The 21016-nt window shown below is 37.0% G+C and overlaps 1 protein-coding gene across 3 annotated transcripts in view; it reads left to right on the top strand.

Annotated features, from left to right (window-relative positions):
- Positions 1 to 21016, top strand: part of KCNT2 (potassium sodium-activated channel subfamily T member 2) — a 476589-nt gene that overhangs the window by 136892 nt on the left and 318681 nt on the right. For all 3 annotated transcript variants that reach the window (XM_004382548.3, XM_004382549.3, XM_004382547.3), the window contains exons 4-5: positions 12036 to 12084; positions 19301 to 19360. In XM_004382548.3, coding sequence (XP_004382605.1) covers positions 12036 to 12084; positions 19301 to 19360 — 109 coding nt within the window. The remainder of the gene's footprint in view (positions 1 to 12035; positions 12085 to 19300; positions 19361 to 21016) is intronic.

Below are 21016 nucleotides of genomic sequence, written 5' to 3' on the forward strand. Positions count from 1 at the left end.
TTGAAGAGGAAATCACCAAATCAATACCATTTATAATGGCCCTGAAGAAGATAAAATACTTAGGATAAATCTAACTAGAGATGTAAAAGACCTGTACAGTGAAAACTACAAGACACTACTGCAAAAAACCAAAAGAGACCTGCATAAGTGGATAAACTTACCTTGCTCATGGATAGGAAGACTCAACATTGTGAAATTGTCAGTTCTACCCAAAGTGATCTACAGATACAATGCAAGCCCAATCCAAATTCCACCAGCAGTTTGTAATGAGATGAAGTAAAAAATCACCAACTTCATATGGAAAAGGAAGAGGCCCTGGGTAAGTAAAGTATTACTCAAGAAGAACAAAGTTGGAGGCCTCACACTACCTGATTTTAGAACCTATTGTACTGCCAAGGTAGTCAAAACATCCTGATACTGGTACGACAACAGATACACAGACCAATGGAACAGAGTTGAGCTAGGTTGAGTACGGAAAAGAAAAGAAAGAGGAGAAAGAGGAGCAAAAATAAAAGTATCTGAGGGGGATTGCCATTGGAGTGGAAAGATACGAAATTGGGAAATGAAAAACAAAAAGGTAAAAAAAATAAATAAATAAAAAAGGTATATAAATATATAAATAAAAATTTAAAAAACAAAACAAAAAACCCCAGGGAAGCGGCTCCTAAGCCACACAGTACAGCCCGGCTAGAAGGGGTGGATATGATACACAGCACCAGGTATTCAGGATACAGGAAAAGAAGGTAAGTAGAAAGAGACGAGAAACCAAGAAATGATGAAAAATAAAAAGGAAAAAAGAAACAAACCAATAAAAAGAAAAAGCCCCCAGGAATCCCATCAGCGTGGCTGCACAGACCACGTAAGCAGTTCTCCGGCTAAGCAGTGCTGCACATCCTGTTAAGAAGAAGCCAAGATGTCACACGGAATCAGGTATTCAAGAGAAAAGAGGGGGAGAAGGTTAGAGTCAGGGAAGAAACCAAATGAGTCCAAAAAAAGCAACACCAGCAACAAAGAAATGGCATTGAAGAAGCTAGTCGATGTGGGCAGGGTGAATCTGAGTGGCACAGAACTGGCACTTCCTGTGCCAGTCACGGCACCCTGGGAAGTGAAGGATCAGCCCGCTGGGCAACAGCAAATTAGCCTGCTGGGAAGCCAGGAATTGGCCTGCTGGAAAGCAGTGAGTTGACCCTCCGGGAAGCCGGGAATTGACCTGCTGGGAAGCAGCAAATCAGCCCCCTGGAAAGCTAGGAATTGACCCACTGGGAAGCAGGGAATCTGCCCACCAGGAAGCTCTGGGTCAGCCTTCCGGGAAGCTGAGAATTGACCCACCAGGAAGCCGTGGATTGGCCAGCCGGGAAGTGGTGAAGGTTGAGCAGGGGAAGCAGGGTGGGGGGGTGGGAAAGTGTGTCTTGCTGGTTACTGGGTGCTGTCTCCTGCTGGGAGCTCTGTGAATCTGCTTTCCTGTACCCCTTGTCAGCCGATCTCTGACAGTAGTCCAAGATGATGGATACATGCTGTGTTATCTGCTGGGGGACCTCAATTTGTAACTCTCCTTGCTCTTTGTTCTCTGTCAGTTTCTTATTCCATTTGACACTTGGTTGATTTCTTTATCTCTTTATTTCATGCTCAGTGTTCCAGGACTGAAGTTTGTCTCTCTTTTACTTAGTTTTTCGGATCTTTGATGTGGAGGGACGGCATGGTGCTTCTGTCTATAGTGCCATGTTGGCTCCGCCCCAAGCCATGGTATTTACAGTTGCCTCAGATGCATGTGAGAGCTGGGCAATGAATAAGGAGGATGGAAGAATTGATACCTTTGAATTGTGGTGTTTGTGAAGAATATCGAGTATTCCATGGACTACCTGAAGAATGAACAAGTCTGTCTTGGAAGAAATACAATGAGAATACTCCTTGGAAGCAAGGATGATGAGACTTTGTCCCACGTACTTTGGACATGTTATCAGGAGGAACAGTCTTTGGTGAAGGACATCATGCTTGGTAATGGAGAGGGTCAGTGAAAAAGAGGAAGACCTTGACAGGATGGATTAACCCAGTGGCTGCAAAAATGGGTTCAAACATAACAGTGCTTATGAGGATGGTGCAGGACCGGTCACTGTTTCATTCTGTTGTACATAGGGTTGCTATGAGTTGGAACCGATTCGAGGGCATCTAACAACATCATAACATGAGCCAGTTTGTTAGAAGTGAAAATATAAGGCTGAAAAGAAACATTTGCCATCCTGAGGTAGTTTTCAACCTGTGAGAAAACTGTGTATTTGGGGATTCTTGATATTTTCAAGCATTGGGCTATATGTATATGTATGCTGATCTCTTTAATGTACACTTTATCTTATCATCCCCACATTATGCATGACAAAGCAAAGGTTTTCTCATATTTGCCACTCTGTGCCTTGAGATTGTCAGGATTAACTGTTATGTCTTCTTTGTTATCATTGTTGGATGCCACTGAGTTGATTCTAACTCTCAGCTACCCTATGTGACAGAGTAAAACTGCCCCATAAGGTTTTCTTTGGTGTAGTCTTTCTGGAGGCCAATAGTCAGGTCTTTCATACCCTGCCAGCTCAGGGACTTTGCAGCTACTGTTCCCTTTGCTCAAATTCCCTTCTGTCAGATAGCAGAAGGCACACTTTCTCAGATCTTTATTCAAAATTATAATTTCGATAATGTCTTTTACCTAAATATCCCGTTTAAAATTGTAATACTCTCACAAGACTCCCTTTTCCCCTTTATCTTTTTTTTTCTCTATTGCCTTTATCTCTTTCACATATTCTACATATTTTTCTTTTGTAGGTGTGTGTGTGTGTATTCCATGTGTGTTAGAATATGTATTCCATGGGGGTGTAGGTTGTTGTCTGACTCACAGGGCCTGGCACAAAGTAGGCACTCAAAAGTCATTTGCTAAATGAATGAATAAATAAATGAGTAAATAAAGGTCCTTAGTAATCAAGTTTTTATTTACCTCACTTCACCAGCCTCCTACACCAGCCAGACTGACTTACTTTAAGTAACTTAAACATACTCTACTGTCTCTTGTCAAGGGCCTTTGAACATTCTGCTTCTTCTTTTTGCAATCTGTTTTCCAGCCCTGCTCCTCACTTCTCATCCTTTTTTGACTTTCTTTAGGACTGCAGGGCCTTCAGAATAACACTTTCTTGGATAGTGGTTTCTCTAAACTCTTACCTGACATCGGTCCCTGTAGCTCAATTACACTCTGGGTTAGGGGTAGTTTCTGCATTACTCCCAAGCACCCTGTGTATACTTATGTCACGACACCTAATGTATTGCCCCTAGTCAATGTCCGCCTTCTACACTCATGGATGGCAAGGGCCTTTGTAGCTTTCATGCTTAGTATAGGGTTTGGCGGGTCAGTGAATGTTGTTGAATTAATGGAATTATGCGGGACAGTTTTGTTAATAGTGTTGTACAGTGAAGAATGATTGAAGACCACTGCCTAGAGATGTCAGTGCATATTACATTTATTACATTTTTCTGTCTGTGTGTTATTAAATATGCACGTTACAAATCCTTCTTAAAAACTACCAGGACTGTTTTAAATTTTGCTGGTTTATAAATTACATGTACATTAGCCATATCTGAAAATCATAAGAAGAGGCATGACAGGATCCTCCTAAGGGTAAGAGGGCACTGCAGGGTGATAGCAGAGTAAAATTATATTATTTGAAATCATTAAGAGGAACAAAATTTCCTACAATTAACTTCTATGCAATATTACTTAGAATAATCAGCCATAATTATAGAGGATATACATTTGAAAAATCAGATTAGTGCAATTAAAAACATAATAAAATAACTTATGGCTCCTTTTAAATACAGTGTTCTGTTCAGTGCCCATTGTTGATGCTGGATTGGTTAATGAAAAACAGAAGTGGCCTTTATGGGCACAGGCCCTATTTTAAAATAATGAGGCTAATTCAGCAAAGAGATTTATTTAATTATAGCCTCTGACATAATAAAGCTGCAGATATTTTATGCTGCTTTGCTTTATTTTTAAGCCCCTTCATTAGTCATAATCAACATGAAAATGTTGTTAAGTATGGACAAACTTAAGGAAATGAAAATAATTTTACTGTTAAATGTACAAAATTGTGCAGTGACAAGCTGTGATGTACACGTAATCTGTAGAAAATAATTGAAAGGTAATAGCCGAGGCAGCACACTCCAGCACGTAGCTTATCAGTTATATTGAGAGATGAGACATCAGTGTTGACTTGCTGCCTGCTGGTGCTGTCAGTTCTTCACTCTGTGTCATCACTTATGCATCCTTTCCCACTTTTAACATTCACAAAATGATTATAGTTTTTTAACATCAGGTGATGGAGACAAAGATAAAAAGCCTAGGAATACGCTTATATTTTATATTTAGATTAAAATCAGTGCCTAAAGTGTTCAGAAGATATTCAAATTTTAAAGATTTTCTTCTTCAGTAGAGTAACAACTATTAAAAGAAGATATACAATTCTGATAATATTTGATAACAAAAAGCAATGAACAGCATAATGTTAGACCTTTTAGTTATGATTTTCTCTTCTCATGTATATTGGTTACTCTATAAGTTAAAGTGGAGGGGTTCCTGGGTGGTGCAAACTATTCACACGTTGAGCTGCTAATCAACAGGTTGGAGATTCCAGTCCACCCAGAGGTACCTAGGAAGAAAGGCCTGGTAATGTACTTCCAGAAAATCAGTCATCGAAAACCCTGTGGAGCCCAGTTCTACTCTAACACACAGGGGGTTGCCACATCAATGGCAACTGGATTTTTTCCAGTCAACAGAGTAGCTGCCAAGTGATCCAACAAATACTTCTAAATTTTCAAAAAATTTTTTTTGCTTACGAAGAAAAGCCTAGTGCTGGTGCTCCTGATCAGTGGGCAGTGGTGATTCACACACCCATACATACATATACACACAAAACAAAAACATGGTAAGGACAGTATTATACGGAAGCCACATTCATTTTGTGGCCATGTGCTGTCCTAATAACTGAGAGTCTTTTAAATGTAGCTTTCAGAAAAAGAAGGAGAGCATGGAGAATGCACATGCACTTCTTAAAGGTTTTGACCAACAAATGACAAACGTCACTTTTACTCGCATTTCATACTCAGGTCTCATGTGAGAATCAGCCAACCCCATCATACCTGGACACAAAGCTGAGAAACAGAGTCACTGATTGGAGAGTTCCTTTCTGGACTCAACTCTGTACCATGAAAGAGGGAGCATGGGTGTTGATAAAACCACCTCTGTCACAGCCAGTGTTTCTCTAATGGAAAGACTCCTAATGTCAATTCTCTCAAATGGCCAATGCTCAATCCCCTTTCCAACGACACCCGTGACAGTGTGTTATCCAGCTGGTTGTTAACTATTCTCAGTGGTTTGAACAGATTAAATTATTGTAAAATTTTCTTAATATATTGGGGAAGCTCTAATCTCTGCACTTCAATATCCTGGTCACCTTGTGTTTCCACACATACTGTCCTTTGTATGTCCTTCTTAAAATGGGGCCTATTAATATACTTAGTACCCCATTCTCAGTATATGCTGTGGTTCAGAGAGCTTTACAGTTTACCTCATTGATTTAGAATATTATATTTCTCTTAATACAATAAAGTATTGCATTAGTTTTTCTGGAGGGCTGTCAAACAATTAGTTCATCTTGAGTTTGTGATCTGTAGATCATTTCATATGAATTATGCCCCACATATTGTCCTTATTAAATTCATTCGAGTGTTTACCAAATGCTTTATTGTACTGTTTAACATATTCACAACCTTACTTCCACCGTCTCTGCCAAAGCTGGTCTGACACTTTCAGCATTTACTTTCCTACACTTAGGAGAGGCTATAAGTAAGTATGCTATAAAAAGTAGCTGAGTAGCAAGCGGCCATCTAAGATGCATCAATTGGTCCCAGCTCACCTGGAGTAAAGGAGAATGAAGAACACCAAAGTCACAAGGAAAGTATTAGCCCAAGGGACAGAAAGGGCCACAAAAACCAGAGACTTCATCAGCCTGAGACCAGAAGAACTAGATGGTGCCCGGCTACCACCAGTGGTCACCCTGACAGAGGGAACACAACAGAGAGTCCCTGATGGAGCAGGAGAAAAGTGGGATGCAGAACTCAGATTCCAGTAGAAAGACCAGACTTAATGGTCTGATTGAGACTAGAGGATCCCCAGAAAGCATGGTCCCTGGACTCACTGTCAACCCAGAACTAAAACCATTCCTGAGGCCAACTGTTCAGACAAAGATTAGACTGGACTATGGGACATAAAATGATACTTGTGAAGAGTGTGCTTCTTAGCTCAAGAAGATACATGAGACTAAATGGGCAGCTCCTGTCCAGAGGTGAGATGAGAAGGCAGAGAGGGTCAGGAGCTGGTTGAATGGACACGGGAAATCAGAGGTAGAAAGGAGGAGTGTTCTGTCACAGTATGGGGAGAGCAATTAGGGTCACATAACAATGTATGTATAAATTTTTGTATGAGAGACTAACTTGAATTGTAAACTTTCACTTAAAGTACAACAACAACAACAAAAAGTGTCTGAGGCTATGTATCATCAGCTTTCTATGTTCAACTCTTGCCCTCCTTTTCATTGTTTAATATGGTTCTTCCAGTTTACATAATGCTTCATTCATGAATTTCATCTTTAAACCGAGTTCCAATTCAGGATTCTTGAACAGTACCAATTTTTTTTATGTTTGTTTTGTTTTATTTTTCATATTTTTAAAGAGTGAAATTTGTTTTATTTTTATGATATGATCGATGTTTCATGCTTATTACAACATAAGTCTTAACATGTCTGTCAGTTTATTGTACTGTGATGGCTTACATGTTGCTGTGATGCAGGGAAATACGCCACCGGTACTTCAAACACGAGGAAAGAGAGAAAATACCAAAATGGATGTCAGAAGAGACTCTGAAATTTGCTCTTGAACATAGAGTAGCTAAAATGAACTGAAGAAATGATGAAATAAAAGAGTTGAACAGAAGATTTCAAAGGGTGGATCAAATAGACAAAGTAAAGTATTATAATGAAATGTAGGAAAACCAGGAGTTAGAAAACCCAAAAGGTAAGATCAACCATGGCATTCCTCAGGCTGAAAGAAGTGAAGAAAAAATTCAAGCCTAGAGTTGCAATATTGAAGGGTTCTAGGGGGAAAATTTTGAACAACCAGGGAGCATCAAAAAAAGATGGAAGGAATACACAAAGTCAAACTGTATCAAAAAGAATTAGTCGATGTTCAACCATTTCAGGAGGTAGCATATGATCAGGAACCGATGGTACTGAAGGAAGAAGTCCAAGCTGCACTGAAGGGAATGGCGAAAACAAGGCTCCAGGTATTGATGGAATACCAATTGAGATGTTTCAATAAACGGATCAGTGTTGGAAGTGCTCACTCATCTATTTCAAGAAATTTGGAAGACAGCTTCCTGGCCAACTGGCTGGAAAAGATCCATATTTGTGCCCATTCCAAAGAAAGATGATCCAACAGGATGTGGAAATTATCGAATAATATTAATATCACACACAAGTAAAATTTTGCTGAAGATCTTTCAAAAACGGTGGCAGTAGTACATTGACAGGGAACTGCCAGAAATTGAAGCCGAATTCAGAAGAGGAATATCGTTGCTCATGTCAGATGGATGTTGGCTGAAAGCAAAGAATACCAGAAAGATGTTTATTGTGTTTTGTTGACTATGCAAAGGGATTTGACTCTGTGACTCATAATAAATTATGTATAGTATTTGGAAGAATGGGAATTCCAGAGCACGCACTTGTGCTCATGAGAAACCTGTATATAGACCGAGAGGCAGTTGTTCGAAGAGAAAAAGAGGACTATGCGTAATTTAAAGTCAGGAAGGGTGTGCATCAGGGTTGTATTCTTTCCCATACTTATTCAATCTATGCTGAGCAAATAATCCTAGAAACTGGACCGTAGGAAGAAGAACGCGGCATGAGGATTGGAGGAAGACGCGTTAACAACCTGCGATATGCAGATGACATAACCTTGCTTGCTGAAAGTGAAGAGGACTTCAAGCATTTAATGGTGAAGATCAAAGACTACAGCCTTCAGTATGGATTGCACTTCAACATAAAGAAATAAAAAATCCTCAGAAGTGGACCAATAAGCAACATCATGATAAACGGAGAAAGATGGAAGTAGTCATGGATTTCATTTTGCTTGGATCCATAATCAGTGTCCTTGGAAGCAGCAGTCAAGAAGTCAGACAAATACATTGGGGCAAATCTGCTGCAAAAGACCTCTTTAAAGTGTTGAAAAGCAAGAATGTCACTTTGAGGACAAAGGTGTGCCTGACCCAAGACATGATATTTTCACTTGCCTCATATGCAGTTGAAAGTTGGACAATCAATTAAGACCAAAGAATAATTGACGCCTTTGAATTTTGGTGTTGGTGAAGAATATTGGGTATACCATGGACTGCCAGAAGAATGAACAAAACTGTCTTGGAAGAAGTACATCCAGAATGCACCCTGGAAGCAAGGATGGCAAGATTTCATGTCACATACTTTGGATGTGTTATTAGGAGGGACCTGTCCCTGGAGAAGGACATCATGCTTGTTATTAAAGTGGTGGGTCAAAGAGGAAGCCCCTCAATGAGATGGATTGACACAGTGACTGCAACAGTAGGCTCAAGCATAACAACAATTGCGAGGATGCAGCAGGACCAGGCAGTGTTTAGTTCTGTTTTACATAGGGTTGCTATGAGTTGGAACCAACTCAAGGGCACCTAACAACAACATAAGTACAGGTGGAAAGGAAAAGTACATAAAAACTACTTAAACTTTTAACACCTAAAAATAACTAATTTTAGATTTTGTTGACCAATATTTCTTAAATTCTATATACAGATATACACACATAACACACAATAATATCACACAGGACAATATTATATATGTAGTTTTTATATCACACAGTTAGAACAATATTATATATGTAGTTTTTATCAGTGACTTTTTTTTTTTCTCCTTTATGGTGCCTTTTGTTTTTCTGTTAATGATGTTATTTTAATTCCCCTGTTGTTTGTTCAGGTAGTTTGCAGTTTTTTTTTCTTTTCCTGTTATAAGTAATGCTGCAATGAGTATTCCAGTATATGTTTTCTTTCACCAATTGCTTTTTTGTCTACTGGATTGAAGGTTCATTTGGAATTTTGGTCTGGCCATTAGCTTCAGCTTCACCGCTCATTGTTTTGGAGAATACCTAGGAATATTTCCACAATCCATTTTACAAAGGCTATTTTAACAATAGATTTTTACCAGAATTTAAACATTTGCCCTCTATGTATTTGTCCAATTCAGTGCTAATGAAATAGATGAAAATGATAGCTTATCTTTGGAGATTTCACTTCAGATTGAAAGTTGTATATCCAAGACTTGTAAAAAAATTTTTTATGGGTTATGAAGCCTGTTCCTCATGAAATAGTCTTGCCCCAAAAATCATGGTATCTTTTGTTGGAAGTCTTATTTAATTTCAAGTACTCTGTGATGTTTCTAGATAACATCCTAGTTCAAAAAAAAAGTGATCAGATTTAACTAGCTCTTAATAAATCCATTTTAATTAGAGATTTCACTTTGAAGGTGCTTATGAACGTCTCTTTAGCAATTTATTTTATAATATTTACAAGGATTGCTCTCTATTTGATTATGTAGTAGTTTTTGTAGCAGATTATTTTTCCATCTTGAAAATCTGTGCATATACCTCTCTTCCCTTTTACACACCTTTTTTGGTCTGATTTCTCAAATGTCGTTGAGAATTTAAGTAGAAAGGACTGTGTTGCTGAACCCCAGCCATATCGTTGCCTTTATTGGCACCATTTTCTCATTTGAGCGTTTAATACTCAGCATGTACATAATACTCATGTCATATTCCTAGTGTATATACTCAGCAAGAGACGGAAACTGCAATTGTAAGTAAAATAGACACAGCATTTGATCTTATGGAACTTTCAGTTAGGTGGGGAGACAGACACTGAAGATTTATTTTACAAATAAATATAAAGTTACAACTGTGGTGAGTGGCAGGAAAGGTAGGTTTGCAACATGGCCTGAGATTAGTGGACTATGTTGATCAGGGAGAAGCCTCAGGAAAGTTTATCTTGAATAGAGGGTTTTGCTGAGAGCTGTAGGATGAGGGAAGAGTATGTAGAAAGGGCTGGTGGTAGAAAGGAGCGTGTGATAGTTGAATAAGTCTAAGAATGCCAGTTAAACAATTTTACTCTTTATTCTAATAAAAACATGAAGCCAGTAAGCAGTGAAGCCATCTAAAATGCATTTTGAGAGAATCAGTGAAATTGCAATTTGGAGAAAAATTGGAGAAGGCAAAAGTAGATGCAGAGTCTCCATTCTCCATTTGTAGGGTTTTGTAAGAGTCCAACTGTGAAAAATGGTAGGTTAGATTAAAGTGGTTGTAATGGTGGAGATGAAGAGAAGTGAATGAATTCTACAGATATTTCGTAGGAAGAATTGAGAAGGTTTGGTGACTAACAGGTTAAGTACCAACAGACCCAGGAGAGGAAAATATCTAAGATGATACCTGAGTTTTGGGGTAGCCCAACATATTGGGATTTGGTGCCATTTACTGAGATGTGAAAAACTGAAAGTGGACAAGTTTTCTGGAGAAAGATCACGTTTGGTTTAGAGCAATTGAAAATGTCAGTTAGCCAGGAAGATGTGATATTCTGGAACACTAGAGCACTTTAGTCTAATATACTAGGTAGTATCTTTGAAAGTCTTCCAAAGACTTTTTAAAACACAAAGTTTAAAAAGAATTCATTGCTCTTTGTTATTAACATTTTGCCAAAAATAAAATGCCCAAGAACTTAAAATGCACTTAATATTTTATGTGACTCCTTCAGTCATATTTCATAGTTCTAAAGAGTAAGTGGATATTACTAGGTTTTGTTTGGTTTGGGATTTTTAATTTCTGGTAACACAAAGTAACTATTTTCATGTTTTTCCAAGTAGGGTATGTTGCTTGAATGACTGCCATTTGAATCAACTCAACAACAAATAATGCAAATAAGGGTTTGAATAGTGGAAGATGATAAGTAGTGGGAAATTAAAAGCATTATGGTGTTCTTTGCAGAGTATAAGCAATTTCTCATTCCCCAGAGATGATATTATTTTCAAGGGTATTTAAGGACACTGACTCCTTGCTATTCCTAATGTTTTATGCTAATCCCAGTCACAGGTTTTTTGTTGGTATGGTAAATATTTTATAAAAATCCAAATCTGAAATATTATTGTGATCTATAATCTGAGTTACTGACTTTATTCTGATTACTTATAATGCTGAATTTTTATTGCCCAAATATTAAGAGCTTTAAAAATAACAAAATCTTACAATTTAGCAATGGAAACTGGTTGCTATTCAGTTGATTCTGATGTCATGCTAACCCCAAGTGTGTTAGAGTTTACAGTAGACCTAAAACAAAATTTCAGCAAAGAATTGACTAATAAAGAGTTTGAGGTTTTTCTGAGCTGCTATAATCATTCTTTAAATAATGACTCATTATAATCAGTTAAATTCTTGGCTACTAACCAAAAGATTGACAGTTCAAACTCACCCAGAGGTGTCTCGGCTTGACGATCTGTTTCCTGCTTCAGAAAGGTCAGCCTTGAATACCCTATAGAGCAGATCTACTGTGCACACATGGGGTCACCAGGAGTAGGGATCAACTCAGTGGCAATGGTTTATTTATTTATTTTTTAATCTTTTCATACGTTATTAACAAGAGACTAAAGATGAAATTAAATATTGTTTTTCCTGGATAGAACTCAATATCAGCTAAAAAGAAAATCAACTAAAATAAATGAACTCAATATCAGATAAAATAAAGTTTTTCTAATGTTGGTTTTGATATTATCTTTTTTTTATGCTGGCATTATATAAATATTTGAAACTTTAATTACATTTTTCAAATGAATGCATTCTTCACACTTTTTTTTTAAACTAACATCTTATCATTCTTTTCATAGGTCTCATATCTTTTGGGTGAACAGAAGTCTACCTTTATGGGGCTTACAGGTTATGTACAACTTAGTTTTATATCTATATTTTTGTGTTTATTGATATTTCACAAAGATATATTATTGGATAGAAAACTGTTGGTATTTAAGATAAGTTTATCTTACTACTGAATTAATCTTGAGCACATTAGACTAAAATTTAATTTCGTTCACCATGTTTTACTTAGCTCTGCATTCTAGCTTGTAGAAATTTTCTAGTGATCAGGATTAGGCTTTGGAGAAATTTAATGCATGTGGAGAAAATCAAAGTAAACCAGTCTCTTAAGGTTCCACATATTTTCCCAGACTACTTTTGGTATTCCTGTTACATATCCCCTGAGAAAGTAATCAAAAGCCTATCACTGATGATCAGACGAGCATGCTCCCCCTCCCCCTGCCCAACCAGTGGCCAGCATCACGACCCACCTCCATCCCCACCACACCTCTCACCCAGGTACTGCAGTAGGAGGTCCTCTTTACCCCTGACTCAGCCCTGCCCCACCTATGAATGGTGATGAGCTTACCCCCCACCCAACGACTCCCCAACAGACCCAACCACCTGGTGAGTGGCAGTGCACACCCCCATGTTGCCAGACTAATGACCAGCATTGGTGCATGCTGGCCTCACTCATCTGCCCACCTGCCACCCAACTTACCTGTCAAGTGGCAGTGCATGCTCCCAAGTCATGAGACTAGTGACTGGGGGTGGTGCATGCCTGCCCTACTCACTCCTCACTGCCCTCCCATGCATCCCTGCCCCAGGCATCTGGCAATATATGGCAAGTGCTTTCATGCCACTGGACTGGTGATCAGCAGAGCGTGCCTGCCCCACCTGCCTTGATATATCAAAACAAATCAAAACAAAAAAATCAGGTCAAAACAAACATGCAATCAGTAAATAAAAGTAGAAATAAAATAACATCTAAATGCCTCAAAGAGAGCAGACAATAACAAATCATATAAAGAAACAGGATAAGATAACTGAAACAAGTGAGCAAAATAAAGGGAAAGAAAACCTTCCTGAGGAAGAAATGATAATAGAACTACCTAAGAAAGAATTCAAAAGACTTATATTTAGGCTCCTCAAAGAGATCAAGGAAATCACAGAAAAAAACCCTAAAAGAATTCAGGAAAACAATTCAAAGAACAAAATCACAGACTTGATAAACAATTAGAAACCATACAAAAGCAACTAGAAATTTAGAAGATTAGCAATGAAATATCAGAAATAGATAACACAATGGAAGGCCACAGAAATATAATTGAATCAGTGGAAGAAAGAATCAGCGAAATAGAAGACAAACTCCTTGATGCTAATTTGTTTGAGGAACAATCAGAAAAAAGAATGAAGAAAATGAAGAAAGCCTAAGAATTATGTGAGATACCATCAAGAGGAATAATTTATTCATAATAGGAACATCAGAAGAGGAGGAGAAAATAAAAGCACAGAGAGAATTTTCAAAGATATATTGGCAGAAATCTTTCCAAAATCATGAAAGTCGAGAAAGTTGCCATCCCAGAAGCCCAACGCACCCCATTCAGAATAGATAGACCCTAAAAGAAATTCACCAAGACATAACATAATCGAACTTTCCAAAACCAAAGACAAAGAATTCTGAGAGAAGCTCATGAAAAACAAAATATTACTTGCAAAGGGGCAACAATAAGACTAAGTGCTGAGTTCTCATCAGAAACCATACAAACAAGAAGGCAATGGGATGAAATATATAAAATCCTGAAAGAAAAGAATTGCCAACCAGAATCATACATCCAACAAAATTGTCTTTCAAAAATGATGGCAAAACTAAGACATCCTCAGAAGCAGAAATTAAGGGAACTTGTTAAAACCAGACCAGCCTTACAAAAAATATTAAAGGGAATCCTTTGGATTAGAAAACCAACAACAATAGACAACAACCTCAGATAAAGACACATGACAGCATCACTCAGATACCAACCTAGATAAAGATTTCACATAAGTAAAATCAAGCTACAAAACTAATACAGGGAACCAGAGGTGATCAGCTGTAAATGGTGACAGTGTTAAAAAAAAAAAAAAAAAGAGGTGGGGGTGGAATAAAAGATGTAGTTAATGACCTTCTCTACTGAGAGGAAGTCAAGGTGAATTCAAGGTATAACAGAATGCTTAAAATTTAAGAGGATAATAGTAAACTTCAGAGTAACCACATAGAAAATTAATAAATCTACATACCTAAATAAAGAAGAAAAAAATCACGTAGACTCAGTAAACACAAAAACAGTGATAGGAAAAGAAAATCCATTTAAAAAAAAACAAAAAACTCAGCACAGAAAATTAATGGAACAAAGAAACCATTAACACCAGTTAACACCACAAAAAAAGGTATAACAAAATGAAAGCAATGAATTCATACCTATCATTAATCACACTGAATGTAAATAGATTAAATGTACCAGTCGAGAGAGAGTGGCAGAATGGACAAAAAAATTATCCATCAGTACGTTGTCTACAAGAGACATACATTAGACACAAGGACATAAATAAGTTAAAAATCAAACAATGGAAAAATATATCAAACAAACAGTAACCAAAAGACAGCAGGAGTACCAATAATAATTTTGGATAAAATATACTTTAAGTCAAAATCCTTGAAAAGAGGCAAAGAAGAGTTCACCAAGAAGACATAACCGTCATAAATATTTATGCACCCAATGACAGAGCTCCAAAATACATAAAACAAACTCTAACAGAATTGAAAAGAGATATAGACAGTTCTAAAAAATAGTAGGAGACTTTAACACACCACTTTTGATAGAACAACTAGAAAGAAACTCACTAACGATACAGAAGAGTTAAAATAACACCATCAACCAACTTGACCTCGTAGACATGTACAGAACACACCACCCAACCAGCAACACAGTACACATTCTTCTCCAACCCACATGGATCATTCTCCAGAACAGACAATATTCTAGGCCACAAAGCAAGCCTCAATAAATTAAAAAACATTGACATAATACAAACATCTTCTCTGACCATAACACTATAAAACTGTTGCTGTTGTCAGGTGCCATCAAGTCGTTTCTGACTCAGCGAGCCTTTGTACAACAGAACGAAATGCTACCTGGTCCTGTGCCATCCTCACAGTCATTGTTATGTTTGAGCCCATTGTTGCAGCCACTGTGTCAATCCATCTCTTCAAGGGTCTTCCTCTTTTTTGCTGACTGTCTACCTTGTTGTTGTTGTTGTTAGGTGCCATCAAGTCAGTTCCTACTCATAGCAACCCTATGTACAACAGAACTAAACACTGCCCGGTCCTGTGCCATCCTCACAGTTGTTGTTATCCTTGAGCCCATTGTTGCAGCCACTGTGTCAATCCATCTGGTTGAGAGTCTTCCTGTTTTTCGCTGTCTACTTTACCAGGCATCATGTCCTTCTCCAGGGACTGGTCCCTCTTGATAACATGTCCAAAGTACGTGAGATGAAGTCTTGCCATCCTTGCTTCTAAGGAGCACTCTGGGCATACTTCTTCCAAGACAGACTTGTTCATTCTTCTGGTAGTCCATGGTATTTTCAGTATTCTTCACCAACACCGTAATTCAAAGACATCAATTCTTTTTCAGTCTTCTTTATTCTTTGTCCAGCTTTCACATGCATATAAGGTGATTGAAAATATCATGGCTTGGGGCAGGCACCCCTTAGTCCTCAAAGTGACATATTTGCTTTTCAACACTTTAAAGAGATCTTTTGTGCAGATTTGTCCAATGCAATACATTGTTTGATTTCTTGACTGCTGCTTCCATGGGCATTGATTGTGGATCCAAGCAAAATAAAATCTTTGAAAACTTCAGTCTTTTCTCCGTTTATCGTGATGTTGCTTATTGGCCCAGTTGTGAGGAGTTTTCTTTATGTTGAGGTGTAGTCCATACTTAAGTCTTTGATCTTTGTCAGTAAGTGCTTCAAGTCCTCTTTTCTTTCAGCAAGCAAGGTTGTATCATCTGCATATTGCGGATTGTTTATGAGCTTTCTTCCAATCCCAATGCCACATTTTTCTTCATATAGTTCAGCTTCTCAGATTATTTGCTCAGCATACAGATTGAATAATGCACATTTTTCCTGATTTTAAACCACAGGTATTCCCTTGTTCTGTTCGAAGGACTGCCTCTTGGTCTATATACAGGTTCTGCGTTACCACAATTAAGTGTTCTGAAATTCCAGTTTTTCACAATGTTATCCATAATTTGTTATGACCTACACAGTGAAATGCTGTTGCATAATCAATAAAACACAGGTAAATATCTTTCTGGTATTCTCTGCTTTCAGCCAGGATCCATTTGATATCAGCAATGATATCCTTCATTTCACATCCTCTTCTGAATCTGTCTTGAATTTCTGGCAGTTCCCTGTCGATATGCTGCTGCAACCGCATTTGAATGATCTTCAGCAAATTTTTACTTACATGCATTATCAATGATATTGTTCAATAATTTATGCTTTCTGTTCGGTCACCTTTCTTTGAAATGGGCACAGATATTGATCTTTTCCAGCCCAATGGCCAGGTAGCTGTCTACCAAATTTCTTGGCCTAGACAAATGAGCACCCCAGCGCTGCATCCATTTGTTGAAACATCTCAACTGGTATTCCGTCAGTTTCTGGAGCCTTGTTTTTTGTCAATGCCTTCAGTGCAGCTTAGACGTCTTCCTTCAATATTATTGGTTCTCAATCGTATGCTAGCTCCTGAAAGAAGAACTAGAGGGTGCCCAGCTACCACCACTGTGTTTTCGACCAGGGACACAATAGAAGGTCCCTGTTAGAGTGGAAGAAATTTGTAGAAGAAAACTCTAATTCATAAAAAAGACCAGACTTACTGGAATGATAGAGACTAGAGAAACCATCGAGACTATCACCCTAAGGTACCCTTTGTTATACTTGGAACTGAAGCCACACTGGAGGTCACCTTTTAGCCAAATAGTAGTTTGGCCTATAAAATAAACAATAACATCTATGAGGAGTGTGCTCCTTTAAACAATCAACTATACAAGATCTATTGGTCAACATTTACCCCAAAGCCAAAGTGAAAAAAAAAGGAGGGGCAGGAAAACTGGATGGATGGAAACGGTGCAGGCAGGAAGGATATGGTGAGAGTGCTGACACATCGGGGGAATTATAACCAATGTCATGGAACAATTTGTTTATGAATTGTTGAATGGGAATCTAATTTGCTGTGTAAATTTTCACCTAAAACACAATAAATTTTTTTTTTAAAAAAAAGCCCATTACAGTGTTTGCTTTTTCACCTTACATCCCCAGTGGAACATGATAGAATCTCAATAAATAGTTGTTAAACAATAAAGAATGAGTGAATGTCTCATGTCACCAATACTAACAGCTTAATATCTAAGCAAATATTTTGTATATAAAAACCAAAAGTAAGTCCTGGCATAGAAGAAATCCTCAAGAAAGAGTAAGAAAATATGAGAAAGAACAGTGTGTCTGAATTATATTGTTGACATATTCCCTAGAGTCTCCTGTACCTCTTCTTTGTTCCTTTTTCTTTTGGATTCCAGGCCCAGCAAACTCTTGTACAAGTTCCAGTCTCCTGTATTCCTGTTCTTCTGCTACAGATACTTTTTATTTTCTGATTAATTGGAAGAATAAAGTCACTAACATAAAAAAATGGAGGTCAGAGGACAGTTAAGTCTGGAGGAAATGGAAGGAATTTAAGACATATTGCTTATGAAAGACGCTTTAAACAACTTTTTAATCAAACATGTTTTTATGTTTGATTTTCCTTTGAAGTTATGATAATCATGAAGTCAGCATTTTATAAGTGATATTGAATTATTTCAAATATATATGCACTATGATCATAACTATGAAATCAAGTTTTTATTATGTCTGATTTTTTTGTAGTTTTTTGAAGTTAAACTGTATGTTTTTTACAATTACTTTTATTGCAATGTCACATTGATTTACAAATATAGAAGATTTAAAAATAATCATTTTCAAATATTTAAGTGTTCATTTAAAACTGTAGTCTCTGAGCTAGATTCCTATATTATCCTTAAGTGAGGTACACATTTAAAGTAAGTTAATATATTTATGAATATATTATCATATATATGAATATAATATATATTATGATACATATGAATAATCATCTGTGGCCTTGAAATGTGTTTTGTTAGAATTACTTTTATAATAGAAAAAAGTCTAAGAGGCTGAGTTTTCTATCATAACCCTAGTATTTCACATACTTCTGAACATATTTTACTTTTTTGGCATTTATCTGTTTTTTTATTGTTCTCATGTTTTAATATCCATTTTAATTCATAATTTTCATTTCAGCACAAGACAAATTTTACAACTCTAGGATAATTACCCTTCTCATCAAGATTTGTCTTAAGCATCAAAAAATGTATAAAGTGAACAAATATAGTTGTTGCTGTCTGACTTATTTTCTGTTTACATTTATTTTGATTCTGTTCATCTATCCTGAGAGGCTAAGAGTCTTTAATAGAAAATACTTTGGATATCTTTTCCAGTTACTTTTTCTGTTGCAACAATAAATTTTTGATAATTAATCAGTGAAAATTGTGTACACATTACAAAATAGAGAGAGAGATGGGAATTTGTTGAGGATGATATAGGACTAACACTTCCGTCTGATAACGGAATCGGTTATGACGTTCATTCAAATAAAATCTGAAGGGATCTTAAAGTGCTGATTTGGACTGTTCTATTTAGTGTTTAAGGATGCGGCTGTTTCATGTTGTTTGAGGTGTACGATGGGATTGAACATATTATTCAACCTGAAGCTTATTTTTTTTATTTTCTGTACTTTCTGAAGGAAACTATTGTGTTTGGTGGATGGACTGGAGGAGAAGGTGATGGTACAGGAAGAGGGTGGTTATCTGTGATGGGGTAGTTGTGTGCAATTGTGTAGGTTAAGAACATAAAATAAAAACCTAGTCTTTACATATCGTTGCAAACTCCAGCTCGTCTGACTATTCTATACTCACCTTTACATTTGGGAATATAGATGAAAGATATTTATTCAGAGGATTAGAAACTGCAGTAACTAAGCTGTAGTGCAGGAGTTGGCAAACGATGGCCTGTTGCCTGTTTATAGAAATTAATGTGCTAATATACCCCTTAACAAAGTGCACAGACACACATATTAGTATTAGAATCATTAGTTTATATTTTACTTATATTGCATTTTCTTATTAAGTTGCAATTTGTATTTTAGGTTTCGGTGGCATTGATAAGTCTATTTGAAACAATACTACTTGGTTACCTCAGTTATAAGGTAAGTTAATTTACCTAGCAGTTTTCTGCTGATAGAGCACATTATAAACATTTACCCAGTATTCCTCTATTTATAATTTATACTGTGAGGATAAGGCAACCTCCTCCAAAACCACTTTAATTATTTTGGACCTCTCTAGTATGTGATAAGAAACTGTAGTAATACAGTAACAGTTTCCTTGGTGGCTTAAAAGTACTTTACTAATTCCTGTGGCCTAATTTACACATCATAAGTATGCTTACAGTGAAGCAAGCAAATGGAATAGCTTGGCTTTTCATTCTTCTCAGCCACTTCTCCTGACTGATACAAAAAGCATTGAGAAAGCAAAAACATGTCTGTTAGTAATTATTTTAATAAAATCTATTAATTTTAGTTTTTTATTGAGCCCATGTTTGATGAAGAGTTTAACACTGTGCACTGTATAATTTCTTTTCTCAAAGAGTTTCCAATCTAGAAAGATAGGTGGGCAGGAGAAAATGATACAGATAATAATAATACCAGGCAGAATTTGATAGGTAAGTTCAATAAGGCACAAATGAAGTACTATGAGGGTTCATAAAGATAGGTAATATTATGAGATGAAAAGGAAATACTTGAATGTCTTAAGCAGAGATGTTGAATACTTTTAATCAGGAAATATGAAAAGACAGGACAGAAGGGATTGATAGAGTTAGCATACTCATGAAGGAAGGGATATATATGTACAGCTGGGGAAATAGTAATTATTTAAGTCTGGTCAGAATATAGGGTATTTGGGAAAATATTGGAGTCCCTGAGTGGTACAAACAGTTAACATGCTTGGCTGCTAACTGAAAGGTTGACAGTTTGGGTCCACTAAGAGGTGCCTTGGAAGAAAACTCTGGTGGTCTATTCCTGAAAAATCAGCCATTGAAAACCCTATGGAAAACAATTCTACTCTGATACACATGAATCGACTCAGTGGCAACTGGTTTGTTTTTTGGGTTTTTTTAAGATATTGCTGGAAAAAAAAAATTGGGACAATGTCTTGGGAGCCATGATTAAAACCATGTAATGAGAAGTTGATGAGGTTGTTGAACATGATTATATTACATTTTAGGGATGTTAGTCCAGAACCTCTGTGCAGCACAGGCGAAGGGCCATCACACCAACATGACTGAAGCATGAAAGGAGAATCTGGAGTGAGGTGTTGGCTGGAGGAAAGGAACTGACAAATTTGATTTATGATGAATTATGGAGGTAGAAACTAAAGAATCCATGAGCTGGTTTGTTGAAATAGGTGAGAAGAAGGAAAAAGACAAATAATATTTTAAGGTTTTCTTAGTCAGAACAACTGGAAATGTGGCAGCAAAACTAAGAAAGAATGATATCAAGAAGATAAATCAGGCTGGGGTCAAGTTAGATGGAATAATGGAAGTGGTTTTAGAAATGATGACTTTGAGGTGCTGTTGGGAAAGCACGTAGACTTGACATGCAGTTTTAAAAAGTGTATAAGAGGTAATAAGCTGGGATAGGCACCTGACATCCAACAATTAGCTTTGGATGCTTTCCTTTCTTGTGGAAAATGGTGCATGAAGGAATATTTTGATGCTAGCGAAGACAAGATGAAAGAGCCCACACATGGTAGTATTTTATTACTAAGTTATCTAGATAAGTTTAGACTAAGATGTTGAGGAA

Source organism: Trichechus manatus, unplaced genomic scaffold (assembly GCF_000243295.1).
Source record: "Trichechus manatus latirostris isolate Lorelei unplaced genomic scaffold, TriManLat1.0 scaffold00095, whole genome shotgun sequence".
Lineage (NCBI taxonomy): Eukaryota > Metazoa > Chordata > Mammalia > Sirenia > Trichechidae > Trichechus > Trichechus manatus.